General features: G+C 46.0%; 1 protein-coding gene across 1 annotated transcript in view; it reads left to right on the top strand.

Moving 5' to 3' along the window:
* The window catches only part of DNAH9 (dynein axonemal heavy chain 9), a 336,995-nt gene that overhangs the window by 252,461 nt on the left and 64,633 nt on the right, over nucleotides 1–19,901 (top strand). Inside the window, exons 60-62 of the mRNA XM_089663852.1 lie at nucleotides 11,149–11,342; nucleotides 17,581–17,729; nucleotides 17,843–17,970. Coding sequence (XP_089519978.1) covers nucleotides 11,149–11,342; nucleotides 17,581–17,729; nucleotides 17,843–17,970 — 471 coding nt within the window. The remainder of the gene's footprint in view (nucleotides 1–11,148; nucleotides 11,343–17,580; nucleotides 17,730–17,842; nucleotides 17,971–19,901) is intronic.

The raw sequence follows: 19,901 nt of genomic DNA, 5'->3' as shown, positions 1-19,901 counted from the left end.
CCATCTACACCGGGGATAGGCAACCTTTCAGAGGCTGAGATCTACCTGGACAACATGGAGGAAATAAAAGATCCCTGGGAACCTGGGAATGGGGGGTGGGTTTGAGTGGATGGGGCCCTTTAAAAAAGAACACTATCAAGCTTCCAATACAAAGACAGCATGAATAACACATAGTGTGTAACACCTGCCCCCTTTCACATCCCCCCCATAGCAGTGTCTTCTGCCCCCTTCACATCACCCTCCCTCTGTAGTGTCCTCCGCCCCCCATAGCAGTGTCCTTCCCCCCCCTCCCCCTACAATAGTATCCTGTATCCCCCCAATGCATTGTCCTCTGCCCCCTTCACATCACCCCCCCCCCCCACACACACACACACACAAACAATGTAGTGTCCTCTGCCCCCAATACCAGTGTCCTCTACCCCCCTCCTCCCACAGTAGTGTCCTCTACCCCCTCCTCCCACAGTAGTGTCCTCTGCTCCCTTCACATCACTCCCACTGTTGTGTCCTCTGCTTCTTATAGCGGTGTCCTCTGCCATCTGCACCCTCCCCCCCCCCACTGTAGTGTCCTCTACCCCCCCTTCCTGTAATATCCTCAATCCCCCCCTCCAACACAGTGTCCTCTGCCCCCTTCACATCACCCTCCCCTTCCCTACTGTAGTGTCCTCTGCCCCTCCATAGCAGTGTCCTCTGCCCCAATTTACATTATTGCATTTTAATGCAAACATTACAACACACTAAAACGCATGTGTCCAAAAAAATTGTATCTGTTCCCATCTCGGGGCTGCAGTGTTGTACGTTTTGAAAATAGACAACATGTCCATTTTTTCTGTTTTTTAGTACCTTTGGAGGCCCATAGAAGTCAATAACAATGAATCGAAGTGCATGTCATTTGCATGTTGGTAACAGACAAAACCCTGTGTAACGGAACCGGACCCCCAGACCACACTTGGGTATTTTCCGTTATACTGCAGCTTCCCTGTCCAAACACAGATCCCCGGACACCACCGCTGATCATGCAGGAAATAAGACAGCACCCGACTCTTCTTAAAACAGGAAGTCAACTACTTTATTCTTACACACACACAAGATATATACAGAGGGCGGGGAAACACAACCAGGGACAGGAAACACATCATCAGCCCGACCCATCAGTGGGAAGGGCTACAGGAAACACATCATCAGCCCACCCCATCAGTGGGAAGGGCTACAGGAAACACATCATCAGCCCATCCCATCAGTGGGAAGGGATACAGGAAACACATCATCAGCCCATCCCATCAGTGGGAAGGGATACAGGAAACACATCATCAGCCCACCCCATCAGTGGGAAGGGCTACAGGAACCCCCCCCAACCAAGACACATAACAATGGGATGCAGCACATGGCAGAGGACAATGGACAGCCACATGCAGAGAACAAAGGACAACACACCAATACACAATATACATTCACACCCTGTACCCCTTAACAGGCACAGGGTGTGTTAAACATAAGAATTTGGGAAGATGATACAGGGGTCCCCCCCACCCCCAAACGTCACTCCTGTCTCACTCTGGTCAATGACTGTTAGCTCTATCCACTCCATATCTTAAAATCAAAAACGCATTAAAAATGCATATCAGCACACAAAGGGGAGGAACGTTGACACAGGACAACTGCCCAATGCACCTTTAAACACACATAGATCTAAATGGACCCTTAAAGTGGAACTAAACTGAGCAATACTTTCTCCTCCAACAATTCGATGTCCTTAAGGTTCCTCGTCCGTGCCAAAATGTTCTCCTCCGTTTCTTCCAGGTGCTGGGTCTTAAGCTGACTTGATTGGCCAGCACAGGATGGCGTAACACCTGCTCATGCGCAGCAAGGCACCATGTCGAGTATTAGACATGTGCAATTTATTTCTTTACCAATTGAAATTTGGACAAAATTTTCATTATTCAGAGATTCAGATGTATACAAATTTCTGAATTGCAAAAGTAACGAATTTCAACTAATTTGAAATAAATTATAGCGAAACGAAACAATGTAACAAAATAACAAATTTGAAAAAGAATTTGAACTAGAAAAATTAAAAATTTAATTTGAATTAAGAAATGAATTTGAATTTTGAAATGGAAACATATTGCAATAAATACAGTAAGGCACAAACGTGAAATAGGATGATGAAAACAACAGAAGAAAAATAGAATAGAAAAGAACAAATCTAGCCGTCTTCCGAAATTTTTTTAGCACTTTTTTTCTACTTTAAGCCCTTTTAAAGTGAAGCTCTCAGACATTTTAAGACCCACTAACAGATGCCAGATATTGCCTCTCACGTTGTTGTCATCAAGAGAGGGAAATCTTCCAATGGGCACACTAGTTCTGGTGACAACCAGGGATTCCCTCACTTTGGAGGGATTTCCTCTTACTTCCCGTTGTGGCTGTGAGACAGGAAGTGAAGGGTAATCACTCCAATGGGACAGAGATAACATTAAAGTGGTTGTAAACTCTTACATGTACCTAGTGAAGTGACCGGCCTCAGGTGATACACAGATTAAACAAATCCTCCTACATAAGTTGTGCCTGTTTATCTGCAGTCTTCTCTTCTCTACATTCCTTCAAAGTCCAGAATTTATAAAGCTTGTCTGAGCTGTCAGAAAAAAGGAGACAGAAAGCTGAACTTACTCTCAGTAGGGAGAGCTCTGAGAACTGATTGGAGAGAAGGGACACACCTCCCTCCACACAGCACACAGGAACTGTCAATCACAGGCTGTGTGCTGGGGGTTCCTCCCCTGCCTTTTTTTTTTGTGTCAGAAAAACTTGACAAAAGTGATTCATGCTGATAGAGGAAGGAGGCAGCAGACAGAAATTACACTTAGTGCTCTGGACGGAGACATGTACACACTATAGAGGGATATGCTTTGTTCATATTTCTTGTCTGAGGTTTACCACCACTTTAATGAGCAAAGCTGACCATTGTAAGCACCCGGGTTGTGCTATATGGTGTATCCCCACCCCTGTGACTGTCACTGGACAACTTGGCCAATATGTAAAGGTGGAGGAAAATTTAAAGTACTAAATCCACAACAATAAAATCAGTCGGTATATGCAGTAAAGCATGCTTGTTATACTCACTGTGGAACCTGAGGGGTTAATCCTCTGCATTGTGTAAAAAGGCTGTTTGATCCTGACTTCTCTGATCCTCCCATTCTTCCAGTGTCCCCCTCTCATCTTCTAATAAGACATATTGTGTGGAGTCACTCTGCACATGCTCAGTTTGGTGTGCATTGCTAGAGAGGTTTTGTTTTTCTTGGGAGAGTGCAGGTGATCAGCACAGGACCAATCAGCACTGTCCAGACAGAGGCCAGGGGTCCTGCATCTTCCTAGAGCAGAATGAAAGCTCCTCCTACAAGCTTTAACTAGTGCTCTGCTGGACACTGATAGAAGTCACAAGACTGCTATATACTGCTGATGGGAAAAGGTATTTAGCAGTTTATATTTACTAAAATAATTGCATTTCCATGTTCTGTGTACTGTGGGAGACCAGATATAGTGAATGCGGGGTCCGGGGAGACCAGATATAGTGAATGCAGGGTCCTGGGAGACCAGATATAGTGAATGCGGGGTCCGGGGAGACCAGATATAGTGAATGCGGGGTCCGGGGAGACCAGATATAGTGAATGCGGGGTCTGGGGAGAACAGATATAGTGAATGCGGGGTCCGGGGAGACGAGATATAGTGAATGCGGGGTCCAGGGAGACCAGACATAGTGAATTCAGGGTCCACGGAGACCAGATATAGTGAATGCAGGGTCCGGAGAGACCAGATATAGTGAATGCAGGGTCCGGGGAGAGCGGATATAGTGAATGCGGGGTCCGGGGAGAGCGGATATAGTGAATGCAGGGTCCGGGGAGATCAGATATAGTGAATGCAGGGTCCGGGGAGACCAGATATAGTGAATGCAGGGTCCGGGGAGACCAGATATAGTGAATGCGGGGTCCGGGGAGACCGGATATAGTGAATGCGGGGTCCGGGGAGAGCGGATATAGTGAATGCAGGGTCCGGGGAGACCAGATATAGTGAATGCAGGGTCCGGGGATGCCATTTTGAAGTCCTCAAAGAATTAAATCAGGATGTCAGAGGTCCTCCATCTGATGGAGACTGTAGGAGACCTGAGTACTCCTGATTATACAAAGAGTACAAACTGTCACTGCTGACTGTCCCCATCACCCCAAAAAGTCTGTCTCCCACCACAGACAGCCCTATCTAATATTGGAAAATAACAGAACATTATAAAGTTAAAACATAAATGCAGCCAAAATGGGATTTTATTTTTCACCAGGCTAGGGAGATGTTAGACACTCTGTCTGGGTTTTTTCACAGTCTCTGTTCTTATTGGGGGTTGAGATTTCCCCTTACAGCATTGCACTCCCATTTTTGTCAAGGAATCAGCGACAGGTTGACGAGAACTTCTGATAGGTTGTAGGGGACTGTTGACAGGTGGGAGAAAACCTCTGACAGGTGGGAGAGGACTTTTGACAGGTGGGAGAGGACTTTTGACAGGTGGGAGAGGACTTTTGACAGGTGGGAGAGGACTTTTGACAGGTGGGAGAGGACTTTTGACAGGTGGGAGAGGACTTTTGACAGGTGGGAGAGGACTTTTGACAGGTGGGAGAGGACTTCTGACAGGTGGGAGAGGACTTCTGACAGGTGGGAGAGGACTTCTGACAGGTGGGAGAGGACTTCTGACAGGTGGGAGAGGACTTCTGACAGGTGGGAGAGGACTTCTGACAGGTGGGAGAGATCTTCTGACAGGTGGGAGAGGACTTCTGACAGGTGGGAGAGGACTTCTGACAGGTGGGAGAGGACTTCTGACAGGTGGGAGAGGACTTCTGACAGGTGGGAGAGGACTTCTGACAGGTGGGAGAGGACTTCTGACAGGTGGGAGAGGACTTCTGACAGGTGGGAGAGGACTTTTGACAGGTGGGAGAGGACTTCTGACAGGTGGGAGAGGACTTCTGACAGGTGGGAGAGGACTTCTGACAGGTGGGAGAGGACTTCTGACAGGTGGGAGAGGACGTCTGACAGGTGGGAGAGGACCTCTGACAGGTGGGAGAGATCTTCTGACAAGTGGAAGAAAACCTCTGACAGGTGGGAGAGGACCTCTGACAGGTGGGAGAGGACTTCTGACAGGTGGGAGAAGACGTCTGACAGGTGGGAGAGATCTTCTGACAGGTGGCAGAAAACCTTTGACAGGTGGGAGAGATCTTCTGACAGGTGGGAGAGGGCTTCTGACACGTGGGAATTCTTGCCAACAGGTGGTAGGGGGCTGCTGACAGGTGGGAGAGTAAAATTACATAGTTAGTCTGGCTGAAAAAAGACAAATGTCCATCCAGTTCAACCATAAAAAAAAGTTATAATCCTACACCCACAGTTGATCCAGAGGTAGGCAAAAAAAACCCAGCAAAGCATGATCCAATTTGCTCCTGCAGGAAAAAATTCCTTTCTGACCCCCCGAGAGGCAATCGGATATTCCCTGGATCAACTTTACCTATAAATGTTAGTATCCTATACAATAGCTGAGGAAGAAGCAGTTGCTCAGCTACTGTGTAGGAGAGTGGTAAGCATCACTAGCCTGGCCAGCCCCTACAGCCTATTTATTGTCTGTAGAAATGCAGTGGAGTGCAGTTTGCTGTGTCTTTTTCTGGAGGACGATGAAGTGCTAATACACCCTCTTCCACAAAAGTAGGATAGAACTGGATTACATATGATGGGTGCAGTGTCCTGTCCCTATCCCATATCACTACCCTCTTCACAGAGTGGGATAGGATTGAATTGTGTATGGTGGGATCTGGGCTCTGCATCTATCCAACATCCCTTCCTAAGGGGGACAGGAATTGGTTGAGTTGTGGAAATAAGGAAAGATTCGGTTTGGTACAATCGATCATTTTAGAGCAGTTGAATTTTCTCCAAAGTGAAGAGCTGCTCAAATATTGTGGTCAGACAATTCAAAGAGGGGGAATATAGGCCCTAGCCATTGCTCAAGGAACCACTACCAACCTGTGGAAGAACCCTAGAGTCCAATGGAACACTGGTTGAAGATGGCTGGGATAGATCTACCCAAATAGAAACAATGTGTCAGAGATTTGACTGAAAACAATATGTTTAAGCTTCGATTTTCTCCAAAAGTGAAGAGCTGCTCAAACATTGGGGTCATGGAAGCCAAATAGAAGCAGTTTAGGCCTCATCCAATGTTCAAGGAACCCTTACCAACCTCTGAAAGAACCCTACATCAGAGAATTGACTGAAAAGAAAATGTTTTCTCCAAAGTGAGGAACTGCTCAAACATTGAGGTCAAACAATCCAAACAGGAGGAGTATAGACCTCAGCCATTGCTCAAGGAACCACTATCAACCTCTGAAGGAACCCTAGAGTGTAATGGAAGCTTGACTGAGGATGGCTAGTATATCTTATTCCCAAAAAGAAACCATACGTCACAGAATTGACTGTAAATAAAATGTTTTCTTCAAAGTGAAGAGCTGCTTAAATATTGGGGTCACACATCTCAAATAGAAGGAGTTTTGTGCCCCAGAGGACTGAAAGAAAGTAAATAATATTGGAGCAGAGGATGTATTTCAGATACAACACCATCTGTTTTCTGAAGGCTCACGCTGTAATTTATTCACCTTAATAGCTGACTTAATTAAAATCTATAGTGAGGAGTATCTGCAGAATCACTTGCATGTGGCTAAATGAGTCTGAAATTGAAATGCCACAAAATAATAATGGAGTCCAGATAGAAGTTATTATAAAGACAGATGTTAAACATAAGACAATGTTTTTCAGGGGCTAAACTACCTTTTATCAGGGCTGGAATGTAACATAGTAAATTAAAATATAATATTTAAATATCAGGATAAAAAAGCCAGTAAGGGCATACTACAGTTAATAGACTGCAGATTGATGGTGATAGAAAATGAACTCTTAGGTGCGTGTATATGAAGTACTGTGCAAAAGTCATAGGCAGATGTGATAAAATGCCATAAATGAAGAATGCTTTCAGAAATACAAGTGTTGATAGTTTTTTTTGATTAATTAACAAAATGCAAAGTAAATGAACAGAAGAGCAATCAAATCAATGTTTGGTGTGACCACCCTTTGCCTTCAAACCAGCATCAGTTCTTCTAGGTAGACTTGCACACAGTTTTTGAAGGAACTCAGCAGGTAAGTTGTTCCGAACATCTTGGAGAACTAACCACAGATCTTCTGTGGATGTAGGCTGCCTCAAATCCTTCTGTCTCTTCATGTAATCCCAGACAGACTCCATGATGTTGAGATCAGGGCTTTGTGGGGGCAAACTATCAATTACAGGATTCTTTGTTCTTCTTTACACTGAAGATAGTTCTAAATGACATTGGCTATATCTTTGGGGTCGTTATCGTGCCAATCATGCGCCTCCCCGATGGTATGGCATGATGGATAAGTATCTACCTGTATCTGTCAGCATTGATTAAAAAAATAACTCTGATACTACAGTAATTAATACAAATGGATAGTACTGTTAGTGATAGTTTTAATAGTGAAAATAAATAATATATAACAAAGGCATTAATATTAATGAATATAATACTATAAAACCACAGTAAAGATATTATAGACATTAAATAGCATATTATGAGCTGCCAATGTCATTAGGGAACCAGCTGATACACATTGGTATAGAGAAGGCTTTCTCCACTTTTTGACCCAGAGGCACTCCTAAAATAATTTTCAGGTCTCGGGGAACCCTTACTGAAAACCACTTCATTGGAGGGTCAAGGGGGAAACGGGCCCTTAAATTGGTGATCAGAAGGAAGAATGTTCGTTACATTGGTGGTCAGTGGGAAGAATGCTCCTTACATTGGTGGCCAATTGGAAGAATGCCCTTTATATGGTGGCAAGTGGGAAGAATGTCCCTTACATGGTGTTGAGAGGGAAGATTGCTCCTTACATTGGTGATCAGAGGAAAAAATGCCTCTCATAGTGGTCAGAGGGAAGAATGCCTCTTACATGGTGGTCAGAGGGAAGAATGCTTCTTACATGTTGGTCAGAGGGAAGAATGCTTCTTACATGTTGGTCAATGGGAAGAATACCCTTTATATGGTGGCAAGTGGGAAGAATGTCCCTTACATGGTGTTGAGAGGGAAGAATACCTCTTACGTGGTGGTCAAAGGGAAGAAAGCCTCTTACATGGTGGTCAGAGGGAAAAATGCCTCTCACATAGTGGTCAGAGGGAAGAATGCCTCTTACATGTTGGTCAGAGGGAAGAATGCCTCTTACATGGTGGTCAGAGGGAAGAATGCCCCATACATTGGTGGTCATTGGAAAGAATGTCCTTTACGTTGGTGGTCAGTAGGATGAATACTCCCTACATTGATGGTCATTGAAAACAATTACTCTTTTGTGGTGGTCAGTGGGAAGAATGCCCGTGATGGACCGCTGTGGGGTCATGCTGCAGGTTTTGCCAAGTGGGGTACGCCTTTGGAACTATGCAGGCACTATGAGATGGGAGATCATTTGGCCACTGCTCAAGGAACCCTTAACCACCTCTGGAGGAACCCTAGGGTCCAATGGAAACCTTGTTGAGGAAGGCTGGAAAGGATATACTAAATAAAAACAACATGTCGGAGAGTTGACTGAACATAATATGTTTACAGTTGAGTTTTCTCCAGAGTGAAGAGCTGCTGAAACATTGGGGTCAAACAAGTCAAAGAGAAGAAGATCAGACCCCAGAGGATTGAAAGAAATTAAATAATAGAGCAGAAGATATTTCTCAGAGATAAAACAGAGTCTGTTTTTCGAAGGTTTGTGCTGTAATTTATTCACCTTAATAGCTGACTTAATTAAAATCTATAGTGAGGAGTATCTGCAGAGTTGCTTGCACATGGCTGTCACAGCGCCTTTCTCTCCTATGCAAATCACAAGGTGATGAGACGGCTAATGAATCGCAGTCTGCGGGTGTTTGCTTAGTGTTGGAGCTTCCATGCTGTGAGGTCAGAACATTTATTTCCACCAGCGGACAGATAAAACCACAGTAAATAATTCACAGCCAATGTTTTCATTGTGGTATGGCAGTCACTTTCTGAGATTTATTGAAAGCAGGAAATGATTACAGTGCTTAATCTGGCTGTCCTGTTACCAAAGAGAAAACGCAAGTGGTCGATTAATTTTAATCTGGGTGTGGTGCATGCAGAATAAAGGGTTACATTTTGCCGTGCAGCCAAGGGGCCCCAGTAGTTTACAAGTCATGGTACAATGTAGAGAGATTGAGCTTTCTTTAAATTACATACCTGTAGGCCAACCACAGCTTCTGCAAATCCTGGCCAGTGATCAGCGCCGTCCTGCATAGTTGGTACATTGAGCAAGCCCCCATTATCACAGGAATGAGCATGGAGCTGCTGAATTGCTCGTCCACAAATACACGCATGCGCAGCATGTGCTCCCTCCCCCATCACAGCAGCACTGCTGTGACAGGGGAAGAGCATGTGCTAATTTGTGGAGGAGGAAGAGAGCATTGCACATGTGCCAATTTGTGGAGGAGAAAGAGTACGCTACACATGTACAGAATTGTGGGAAAAGAAGAGGGCAGTGTGCATGTGTGGACATGGGAGAGAGCATTGTGCCTGTGTGGATTTGTGGACATGGGAGAGAGCATTGTGCATGTGTGGACATGGGAGAGAGCATTGTGCATGTGTGGATTTGTGGACATGGGAGAGAGCATTGTGCCTGTGTGGATTTGTGGACATGGGAGAGAGCATTGTGCATGTGTGGACATGGGAGAGAGCATTGTGCATGTGTGGATTTGTGGACATGGGAGAGAGCATTGTGCATGTGTGGATTTGTGGACATGGGAGAGAGCATTGTGCATGTGTGGATTTGTGGACATGGGAAAGCGCACTATGAATTTGCGATTTGTGGACTAGGAAGCGTGCCCCATGCATGTGTCATATTGCGGGCAAGGGAGAGCGCACTGTGCATGTGTGGAGGAGGGAGAGTGCATTTTATGTATGCAGATTTGTGGAGGGGGGAGAGCACACTGTGTATGTGCCGATTTGTGGACAACGGCGAGCGCACTATGTATGTGCAGATTGTGGACCAGGGAAAGCACACTGCACATACTGTATGTATATTTGTGTATGAGGGAGAGTGCATTTTTTGTGTGCAGATTTGTGGAGGGGGGAGAGCACACTGCGCATGTGCCGATTTGTGAACAAGGGAGCGTGCACCATGCATATGCGTGCCACATTGTGGACAAGGGAGACCACACTGTGCATGTATAGATCTGTGGAGGAGGGAAGTGCATTGTACATGTGCAGATTTGTGGACACGGGAGAGCACACTGTGCATGTGCAGATTTGTGGACACGGGAGCGTGCGCCATGCACGTGCGTGACTCATTGTGGACAAGGGAGACCGCATTGTGCATATGCTGATTTGTGAACTAGGAAGAGTGCCCCATGCATGTGCCATATTGTGGACAAAGGAGAGCGCAGTGTGCATGTGTGGAGGAGGGAGAGTGCATTTTTTGTGTGCAGATTTGTGGAGGGGGGAGAGCACACTGTGCATGTGCCGATTTGTGAACAAGGGAGCGTGCACCATGCATATGCGTGCCACATTGTGGACAAGGGAGACCACACTGTGCATGTATAGATCTGTGGAGGAGGGAAGTGCATTGTACATGTGCAGATTTGTGGACATGGGAGAGCACACTGTGCATGTGCAGATTTGTGGACACGGGAGCGTGCACCATGCATGTGCGTGCCTCATTGTGGACAAGGGAGACCGCATTGTGCATGTGCAGATTTGTGGACAAGGGAAAGCGCACTATATATGTGCAGATTATGAACTAGGGAAAGCACACTGCACAAGCTGTATGTAGATCTGTGGAGGAGGGAAAGTGCATTGCACATGTGCAGATATGTGGAGGAGGGGCTGCACACTGTGCACGTGCCAATTTGTGGACAAGGGAGAGCGCACTGTGCATGTGCAGATTGTGGACTAGGGAAAGCGCACTGTGCATATGTAAATTTGTGGATGAGGGACTGCTCTTTGCCTCATCTAAATTAATTGTTCGGAAATTTTTATTAGCTTTATAGGACACTAATGTACTCCCATGTCTCATCCCCTGCAGGCCCTGTCCACCATGGATGAGTTCAGGAGCCTGGACCGAGACATTGAAGGGTCGGCCAAGCGCTGGAAGAAATTTGTGGAGTCTGAATGTCCTGAGAAAGAGAAGTTCCCCCAGGAGTGGAAGAACAAGACGTCTCTCCAGAGACTGTGCATGATGAGGGCCATTCGTCCTGACCGCATGACCTACGCTGTCAGGTAAGGAATGCAAATCTCATATTCCTTGGTGGGGTATGCTCACATTTTCACACAAGGTCATTATATAATCTTTTATAACATGCAGGTCACAGTAAGTTTTAAAGTAGACAAAAATCCACCCGCTAAGCCTTAGCAGAGTAAAATAATTCCAAAAGTTATTTTTCTTTGGCCAGTTTTCATTAAAATAATCCCTGGTGATCCTGCCTGTTCAGACCCTTCCTGTTATAGAGTGACATCATTCTGTTCTTGTCTCCCAGCTGTGCTCCTGGGTTGCCACCCTGTCAAACAAACCCATAAGGGAGACTAGAAGTGGCCAATTCCCCACACATCACACAGGCATGGGCCAATGTTGGCATCATCAGCAGGCCCACCCTGAGAAATAGCCACGCAGCCTAGGAGCTTACAATCTAAGGTCCCTATCTAACATACTCTACAAATACATACTAGGAGCTTGCAATCTAATGTTCCTATCTCCATACGTACACATACTAGGAGCTTGCAATCTAAGGTCCCTATCTAACATACATACACATACTAGGAGCTTGCAGTCTAATGTCCCTATCTCCATACATACACATACTAGGAGCTTGCAGTCTAATGTCCCTATCTCTATACGTACACATACTAGGAGCTTGCAATCTACGGTCCCTATCTCTATACGTATACATACTAGGAGCTTGCAATCTAATGTCCCTATCTCCATACGTACACATACTAGGAGCTTGCAATCTACGGTCCCTATCTCTATACGTATACATACTAGGAGCTTGCAATCTAATGTCCCTATCTCCATACGTACACATACTAGGAGCTTGCAATTCAAGGTCCCTATCTCTATACGTACACATACTAGGAGCTTGCAATCTAATGTCCCTATCTCCATACGTACACATACTAGGAGCTTGCAATTCAAGGTCCCTATCTCTATACGTACACATACTAGGAGCTTGCAATCTAATGTCCCTATCTAACATACATGCACATACTAGGAGCTTGCAGTATAATGTCCCTATCTCCATACGTACACATACTAGGAGCTTGCAATCTAATGTCCCTATCTCCATACGTACACATACTAGGAGCTTGCAATCTACGGTTTCTATCTCTATACGTACACATACTAGGAGCTTGCAATCTAATGTCCCTATCTCCATACGTACACATACTAGGAGCTTTCGATTCAAGGTCCCTATCTCTATACGTACACATACTAGGAGCTTGCAATCTAATGTCCCTATCTAACATACATGCACATACTAGGAGCTTGCAGTATAATGTCCCTATCTCTATACGTACATATACTAGGAGCTTGCATTCCAATGTCCCTATCTCTATACGTATACATACTAGGAGCTTACAATCCAAGGTTCCTATCTCTATACGTACATATACTAGGAGCTTGCATTCTAATGTCCCTTTCGCTATACGTACACATACTAGGAGCTTACAATCCAAGGTCCCTATCTCTATACGTATACATACTAGGAGCTTACAATCCAAGGTTCCTATCTCTATACGTACATATACTAGGAGCTTGCATTCTAATGTCCCTTTCGCTATACGTACACATACTAGGAGCTTACAATCCAAGGTCCCTATCTCTATACGTACACATATTAGGAGCTTGCAATATAAGGTCCCTATCTCTATACGTACACATATTAGGAGCTTGCAATATAAGGTCCCTATCTCTATACGTACACATACTAGGAGCTTGCAATATAAGGTCCCTATCTCTATACGTACACATATTAGGAGCTTGCAATATAAGGTCCCTATCTCTATACGTACACATACTAGGAGCTTGTCATCGAAGGTCCCTATTTCACTTAAATATACATACTAGGAGCTTACAATCTAAGGTCCCTATCTCCATACATACACATACCAAGAGGAAGTGCTGATACAAGGTCATCCAGCTCTCAGAACAAAGATGCCAAACTGTGCCCCCCCCCCCCAGTTCCTTTGTCCAGCAGTCACTCACTTGTTGAAATCACAGCCACTGTCACTATTTCTGTCTCTTGTAACATGAGGAAGGCACCCCCATCCCTACAGCAAACTACTGCGCCCAGGGCAGCTTTCCCTTCTGCCCACCCCTTGTCCTAGCCCTGCTAGGAGCTTACCATCTGTAATGCCTATGAAATGTGTTGGCCTTGGACCCTTTGTTTCTTGGGTAATTTTTACAATAAAGCATTGTTGTCCAAATGCCAGGGGCATGAGAGGTGACTGATGTGTCATTTCTCTAGTTCTCAAAGGAACAGAGTCACAAGATATTCTGCTGAGAGCAAGATAAAAACTTGTTTGTGGAATGAAATGTGTGTATGACATCTAGTAACTTCACATTAGGAGATATAAACCTGTTTATGGAATGAAACTCATGTATGACATCTAGTAACCTCACATTAGCACATAAAAAGTTGTTTAAAGATGTCTAAGTTAGAAATCCTTAAGTCTGGGGTAGATGAGAAGAAGTTTTGGGGTAGATAAGAAGTAAAAGTGTGACTTTTCAGATAACAAATAATATGGTGTTTGAACGTGACTCTGTTATCCTCGCAGAACCCTTCTGCTAGCTCCTCCTGTGGTGAGTGTGGCGCCGCCCACTATTGGACAGCTTCCAGAAAATTGGTTTATAAGACGGAGGTTCGGGCAAGACCAGTAGAAGCCCCCCTTAGTGGCCAGAGGATGCTGGGATTTTTGCCAAGGCTACATGGGCTCATTAACTGGTCACGCCTATGGCTTCCCCGTGACCCCCTGGGCAGTTTGGTTCCCATGGGATTTGTTCTTCCCACCTTCTAACATAGCTTTGGTAATGTATTCATTCTATGCTGCGACGCTGTCAAATGATGTGTCTATTTCATGCTGCAATGCTCACACTCTTATTGGTGTGTTATTATGCAAATTGTGATGACTATAAGATATATCCTCCTGTGTGTCGTGTGATAATAAAAGTGGAGGTTCTGGCAGTGCAAGAATATTGCAGTTGGATTCTGTTATTTCTTGGAGTGCCGGGTGAATGCTATGATGTGCCAGGGCAGGTGTTCATTTGGCAGATGGTCTTTCACATGCGTAGAATATGTAATGGTTTAAATGCTGATTAAAAGGTACCTGCATGACTACATGTTTATTATGTGCATGTAGAAGACTTGCTTTTAGTTATTGCACCCAGCATCTCTATTACACCATCTAAGGTCCCTATCTCCATACCTGCACATACTAGTTGCTTACAGTCTATGGCCCCTGACTCATACACATACTTAGAGCTTAGTCTAAGGTCCCTGTCCCATATATATATATACACATACTAGGAGCTTACAATCTAAGGGCCCTATATCTATACATACAAATACTAGGAGCTTACAATCTAAGGGCCCTATATCTATACATACAAATACTAGGAGCTTACAATCTATGGCCCCTATCTCACATACATACACATACTAGGAGCTTGCAATCTAATGTCCCCATCTCCATACATACACATACTAAAAGCTTACAATCTAGGGTCTCTAACTCCTATACATACACATATGTCTTTGTAGTGTGGGAGGAAGCTAAAGTACCTGGTGGAAACCTATGAAGGCACAGGGAAAACAATGAAAACTCTATCCAGTGTTGCTGGGCAGGAGAGCTAACCACACAAAAATGATAATACACAATGTCTTGGCAAACTAAATGTCATGCAGTATTATATTTTAATAAAGGCTTCATAAATTTGTCATCCACACTACACCGGCTTGCATGCGAGAAATTGACATATCTGTGGGCATCTGGCTCTCCAGCTGTTGTGGAACAGAATTGTTGCAATAACATGCTAGGACTTGTAGTTCCCCATCAGCTGGAGAGCCCCAGGCTGGAAACGCTAAGCCTTCATATATGTAATAGTGTGGGGACTCTGACCTTCCGGATGCCGCAGCTGAGATCCTGGCGCAGTTCAGAGCAGACGCAGCTGATGAAGAGGGAGAGCGATGTTCTGAAATATTCTGCTAATTGGTTTTGTCCATCTCTAGAGAGGCCTCCACCGGCCCAGACACAGCTGTACGGGAACGATTACTGATCTGAATGTCTCAGGGATCTGGGAGCTCCAGTCTTCTAAACCAGAGATGCAAGGCTAGGGCTGTCTGAGCTCTTCAATGGTGGCGTCCTTGTGTTACATCCTAGTAGTAGATGCTTACCCTTGATCCTAGCTACACTGTGTTCACAGTTGTTACTGTGGAGCATCATGAATATATACTGTATCTCTTTTGCTTTTCTTTGATATTAAGATAGTTCTATGATCAGAGCGAGCTGTTCGCTTTTATACGAGAACAATTACCACTCTGAATACCCTGAACGTCCCCGTCTGTTTGTTCCTGCATGCCGGGAGCTTTACATGGAGAACATAGCTCCTTTTGTCTGGAGCATTGCCATCGTTCTTTTACTATAGACCTAAAATACATAGTCTGGGTAATGTTGGCACTTTATCCCCAGAGACAAACATTGCAGCTCACATGCTCTCGAAATTCTACTTTTAAAACTATCTGAGGGACTATTATCTGGGTGTGTTAACAAAGGAAACAGATTCTTTTGTAGCAACCACCTAGGGTAAGGCAGGCTGCTAGGGAATTTTATTTAGGCTCTCCTGTAATCAGCAAAGCAGGGGTTGATTATCTAGGGCTGCTCAGTGTTTCATAGGCTGCTGATCTGTTACATCCTCAGTCTTCTACAGCAGTGGTCTCCAAACTGAGGCCCATGGGCCGGATGTGGCCCTTTGCTTGCCTTTATCTGGCCCTTAGGGCACTATTCCTTTCACTGACACCAACAATGGGCACTGTTCCTTCCATTGACACTAAAGATGGAACACTATTCATCCCACTGAAACCATAGATAGGGCACTATTCCTCCCATGGACACCAATGATTGGGATTATACTTCCCACTAATACCAATGATGGGGCACTATTCCTCCAACTGACACCAATGATGGGGCACTATTATTCCCACTGACACCAATGATGGGGCACTATTATTCCCACTGACACCAATGATGGGGCACTATTATTCCCACTGACACCAATGATGGGGCACTATTCCTCCCACTGACACCAAGGGTGGGGCACTATTCCTCCCACTGACACCAAGGGTGGGGCACTATTCCTCCCACTGACACCAAGGGTGGGGCACTATTCCTCCCACTGACACCAAGGGTGGGGCACTATTCCTCCCACTGACACCAATGATGGGGCACTATTCCTCCCACTGACACCAATGATGGGGCACTATTCCTCCCACTGATAGCGCACTATTCCTCCCACTGATACCAATGATGGGGCACTATTCCTTACACTGATACCAATGGTGGGGCACTATTCCTCTCACTGATACCAATGATGGGGCACTATTCCTCCCACTGATACCAATGATGGGGTACTATTCCTCCCACCTACACCAATGATGGGGCACTATTCCTCCCACTGATACCAATGATGGGGCACTATTCCTCCCACTGATACCAATGATGGGGCACTATTCCTCCCACTGACACCAATGATGGGGCACTATTTCTCCCACTGATACCAATGGTGGGGAACTATTCTTCCCACTGATACCAATGGTGGGGAACTATTCCTCCCACTGATACCAATGATGGGGCACTATTTCTCCCACTGATACCAATGGTGGGGAACTATTCTTCCCACTGATACCAATGGTGGGGCACTATTCCTCCCACTAATACCAATGGTGGGGCACTATTCCTCCCACTAATATCAATGATGGGGCACTATTCTTCCCACTAACAGCAATGATGGGGCACTATCAGTAGGGTTGAGGTCAGGGCTCTGTCTAAGCCACTTGAGTTCTTCTACAACAAACTGGTTGAAGCATGTTGTTATGAAGCTGGATTTGTAAACAGGGGCAAAGTCATGCTTAAAAAAGGAAGGGCCTTTCCCAAACGGTTATCAAAAGGTTGAGGAGTACAGTTGTCCAATATGTTGTAGTATTAACAGTAACCTTCAATGGAACATACAAACTCACTTACTTAAAGGGAGATACACATACTTAAGCCATATGGTATATTTTGTTTGGTATGCTGTAATAAAATATTAGAATGACTTGTGTTTTTTTTTTTTAAATAAACTGCAGGGTAACCCATAGCAATGGAACATAGATCAAAAATGGGCTAATTCTGATATCGTGTGCTAGTATACTGTGTATTGTCGTACTGAACAGACATATATATGATTCCTGTGGTCTTCCTCCAGGGACTTTGTAGAGGAGAAGTTGGGCAGTAAATATGTTGTCGGACGATCTCTGGACTTTGCCACTTCATATGAAGAGTCCGGACCGGCCACTCCTATGTTCTTCATCCTGTCGCCCGGTGTGGACCCTCTGAAAGATGTAGAGAAACAAGGTAAAGAAATGACCTGCTTCCAGCTGTAAATATGGGCAGAAATAATGGGGGCAGTACAAGTTATTCATGCTCTACAAGGGAAATTACTGAGATAATCTCTTTTTCCATCTCAGGGAGGAAGCTGGGCTACACATTTGATAACCAAAATCTGCACAACGTCTCACTGGGACAGGGACAGGAGATTGTGGCCGAACAAGCCCTGGATCTGGCAGCCAGAGAGGGACACTGGGTGATCCTACAGGTAAAACGTCACATCTGCTTCCATAGAAGTCCACGTTGATTCCCCCACAGATCATTCATATTACTTTTTTAATGCTGGAGAGATGATGGCTTATGCTGGCCGTCATTTGCGGCTGAATGTTTTCTGTATGTCACAGCTGCTCCCCAGTCCCAGATGTTGTCCGCCTGACGCAACTCACAGATCGCTAGTAGAGATGAGCGAAGAAATGAAAAATTCGATTCGACTGATTCGGCGAATTCGTGGACAATATTCGATTCGAGTCGAATAAATTCGCTGTGAATTTAACTTAAAAAAGGGTGTTTCTAGGCTTCAGAGAGACTTAATATTAGTGCAGAACACTGTACCTTTAATTTAAATGCCCTTGGAGTCTGCTGGGGAAGAGAAATAATACTGTCTGTCAGTATGACATGCAGATGAGTGCCGTCGATCTTAGAATCACTGCACACTTCACTCCTTTGGCCAGTCACGGGGCCAAAACCAGTGTTTGGAGCCACAGTGTGGCGGTGGAGGCAGCAGCAATGGGAGGCCATACAGCAACCTATGACAAAATGGAAACCAGCAGGAGCGTGAGGAGACCTGAAAGTGGCACATGGCAGAGTGGGAGCAATGGGAGGCGGTACAGGGACCCAGGTCACACTGTGGGCCCAGCAGCAGCGTGACCAGGCGGTACGGGGGCCCATGGCCGATATGGGGCTTGGTGGCACCTATGGAAGGCCTGTAATCTGCCAGCAACCTATGACAAAATGGACAACCGCAGGAGTGTGAGGAGATTTCAAAGTGGCACATGGCAGAGTGGAAGCAATGGGAGGCCGTACAGGGACCCAGGTCACACTGTGGGCTCAGCAGCAGCGTGACCAGGAGGTACGGGGGCCCATGGTCGATATGGGGCCTGGCGGCACCTATGGAAGGCCGCTAATCTGCCAGCAACCTATGACAAAATGGAAAACCGCAGGAGTGTAAGGAGACCTCAAAGTGGCACATGGCAGAGTGGAAGCAATGGGAGGCCGTACAGGGACCCAGGTCACACTGTGGGACCAGCAGCAGCGTGACCAGGAGGTACGGGGGCCCATGGCCGATATGGGGCCTGGCGTAACCTATGGAAGGCCGCTAATCTGCCAGCACCCTATGACAAAATGGAACCCTGGGCTGGGGCAGGCAGAACCGCCGTATCTTTATCACGTTTTTCACAGGCCACCGAATGGCGACGCTGCATATGCTGACGCAACGCTGTAGTCCCAACATGGGCCCCCTGGCCACGCTTGACTTTCTGGCCACATAGTCGACATACGGCTACGTTTACTTCCTCGGGCGGCTTGACGAAAACTTGCCACACCGCCGAGTAGGAAACTTTGCACCCGCTACTCCTCACTGGCTGACTGCTACTTCCTCCGTGCACACCGGCACCACTACTGGCTGTGGTGGTAGGCTGCAGTGGAGCTGCTGCTCTACTCCGTGGCCGTTTGCCTCCACTGACACAGCTGCGACCCTGCTGCCTCCTGGCAGCAGCAATGGGAGGCCGTACAGGGACCCAGGTCACACTGTGGGCCCAGCAGCAGCGTGACCAGGCGGTACGGGGGCCCATGGCCGATATGGGGCCTGGCGGCACCTATGGGAGGCCGCTAATCTGCCAGCAACCTATGACAAAATGGACAACCGCAGGAGTGTGAGGAGATTTCAAAGAGGTACATGGCAGAGTGGAAGCAATGGGAGGCCGTACAGGGACCCAGGTCACACTGTGGGACCAGCATCAGCGTGAACAGGCGGTACGGGGGCCCATGGCCGATTTGACCTCATTCATCCCATAGTCCTGCCGACTCACGAATAGCGTGGCCTCCTCAAAGGGCCTGAGCAAGCGCAGGTGTCACACATGAGCTGACAATGGCTGACATCTAAGTTACACAGGGAGTACCTTTATCCGCTTTTAACATCAG

Source organism: Staurois parvus, unplaced genomic scaffold, assembly GCF_062004578.1.
Source record: "Staurois parvus isolate SC_StPar_1 unplaced genomic scaffold, SC_StPar_1.0 ptg001787l, whole genome shotgun sequence".
Taxonomy (NCBI): domain Eukaryota; kingdom Metazoa; phylum Chordata; class Amphibia; order Anura; family Ranidae; genus Staurois; species Staurois parvus.
The sequence above is the reverse complement of the archived record's forward strand: the minus strand, read 5'-3'. Positions and strand labels throughout refer to the sequence as shown.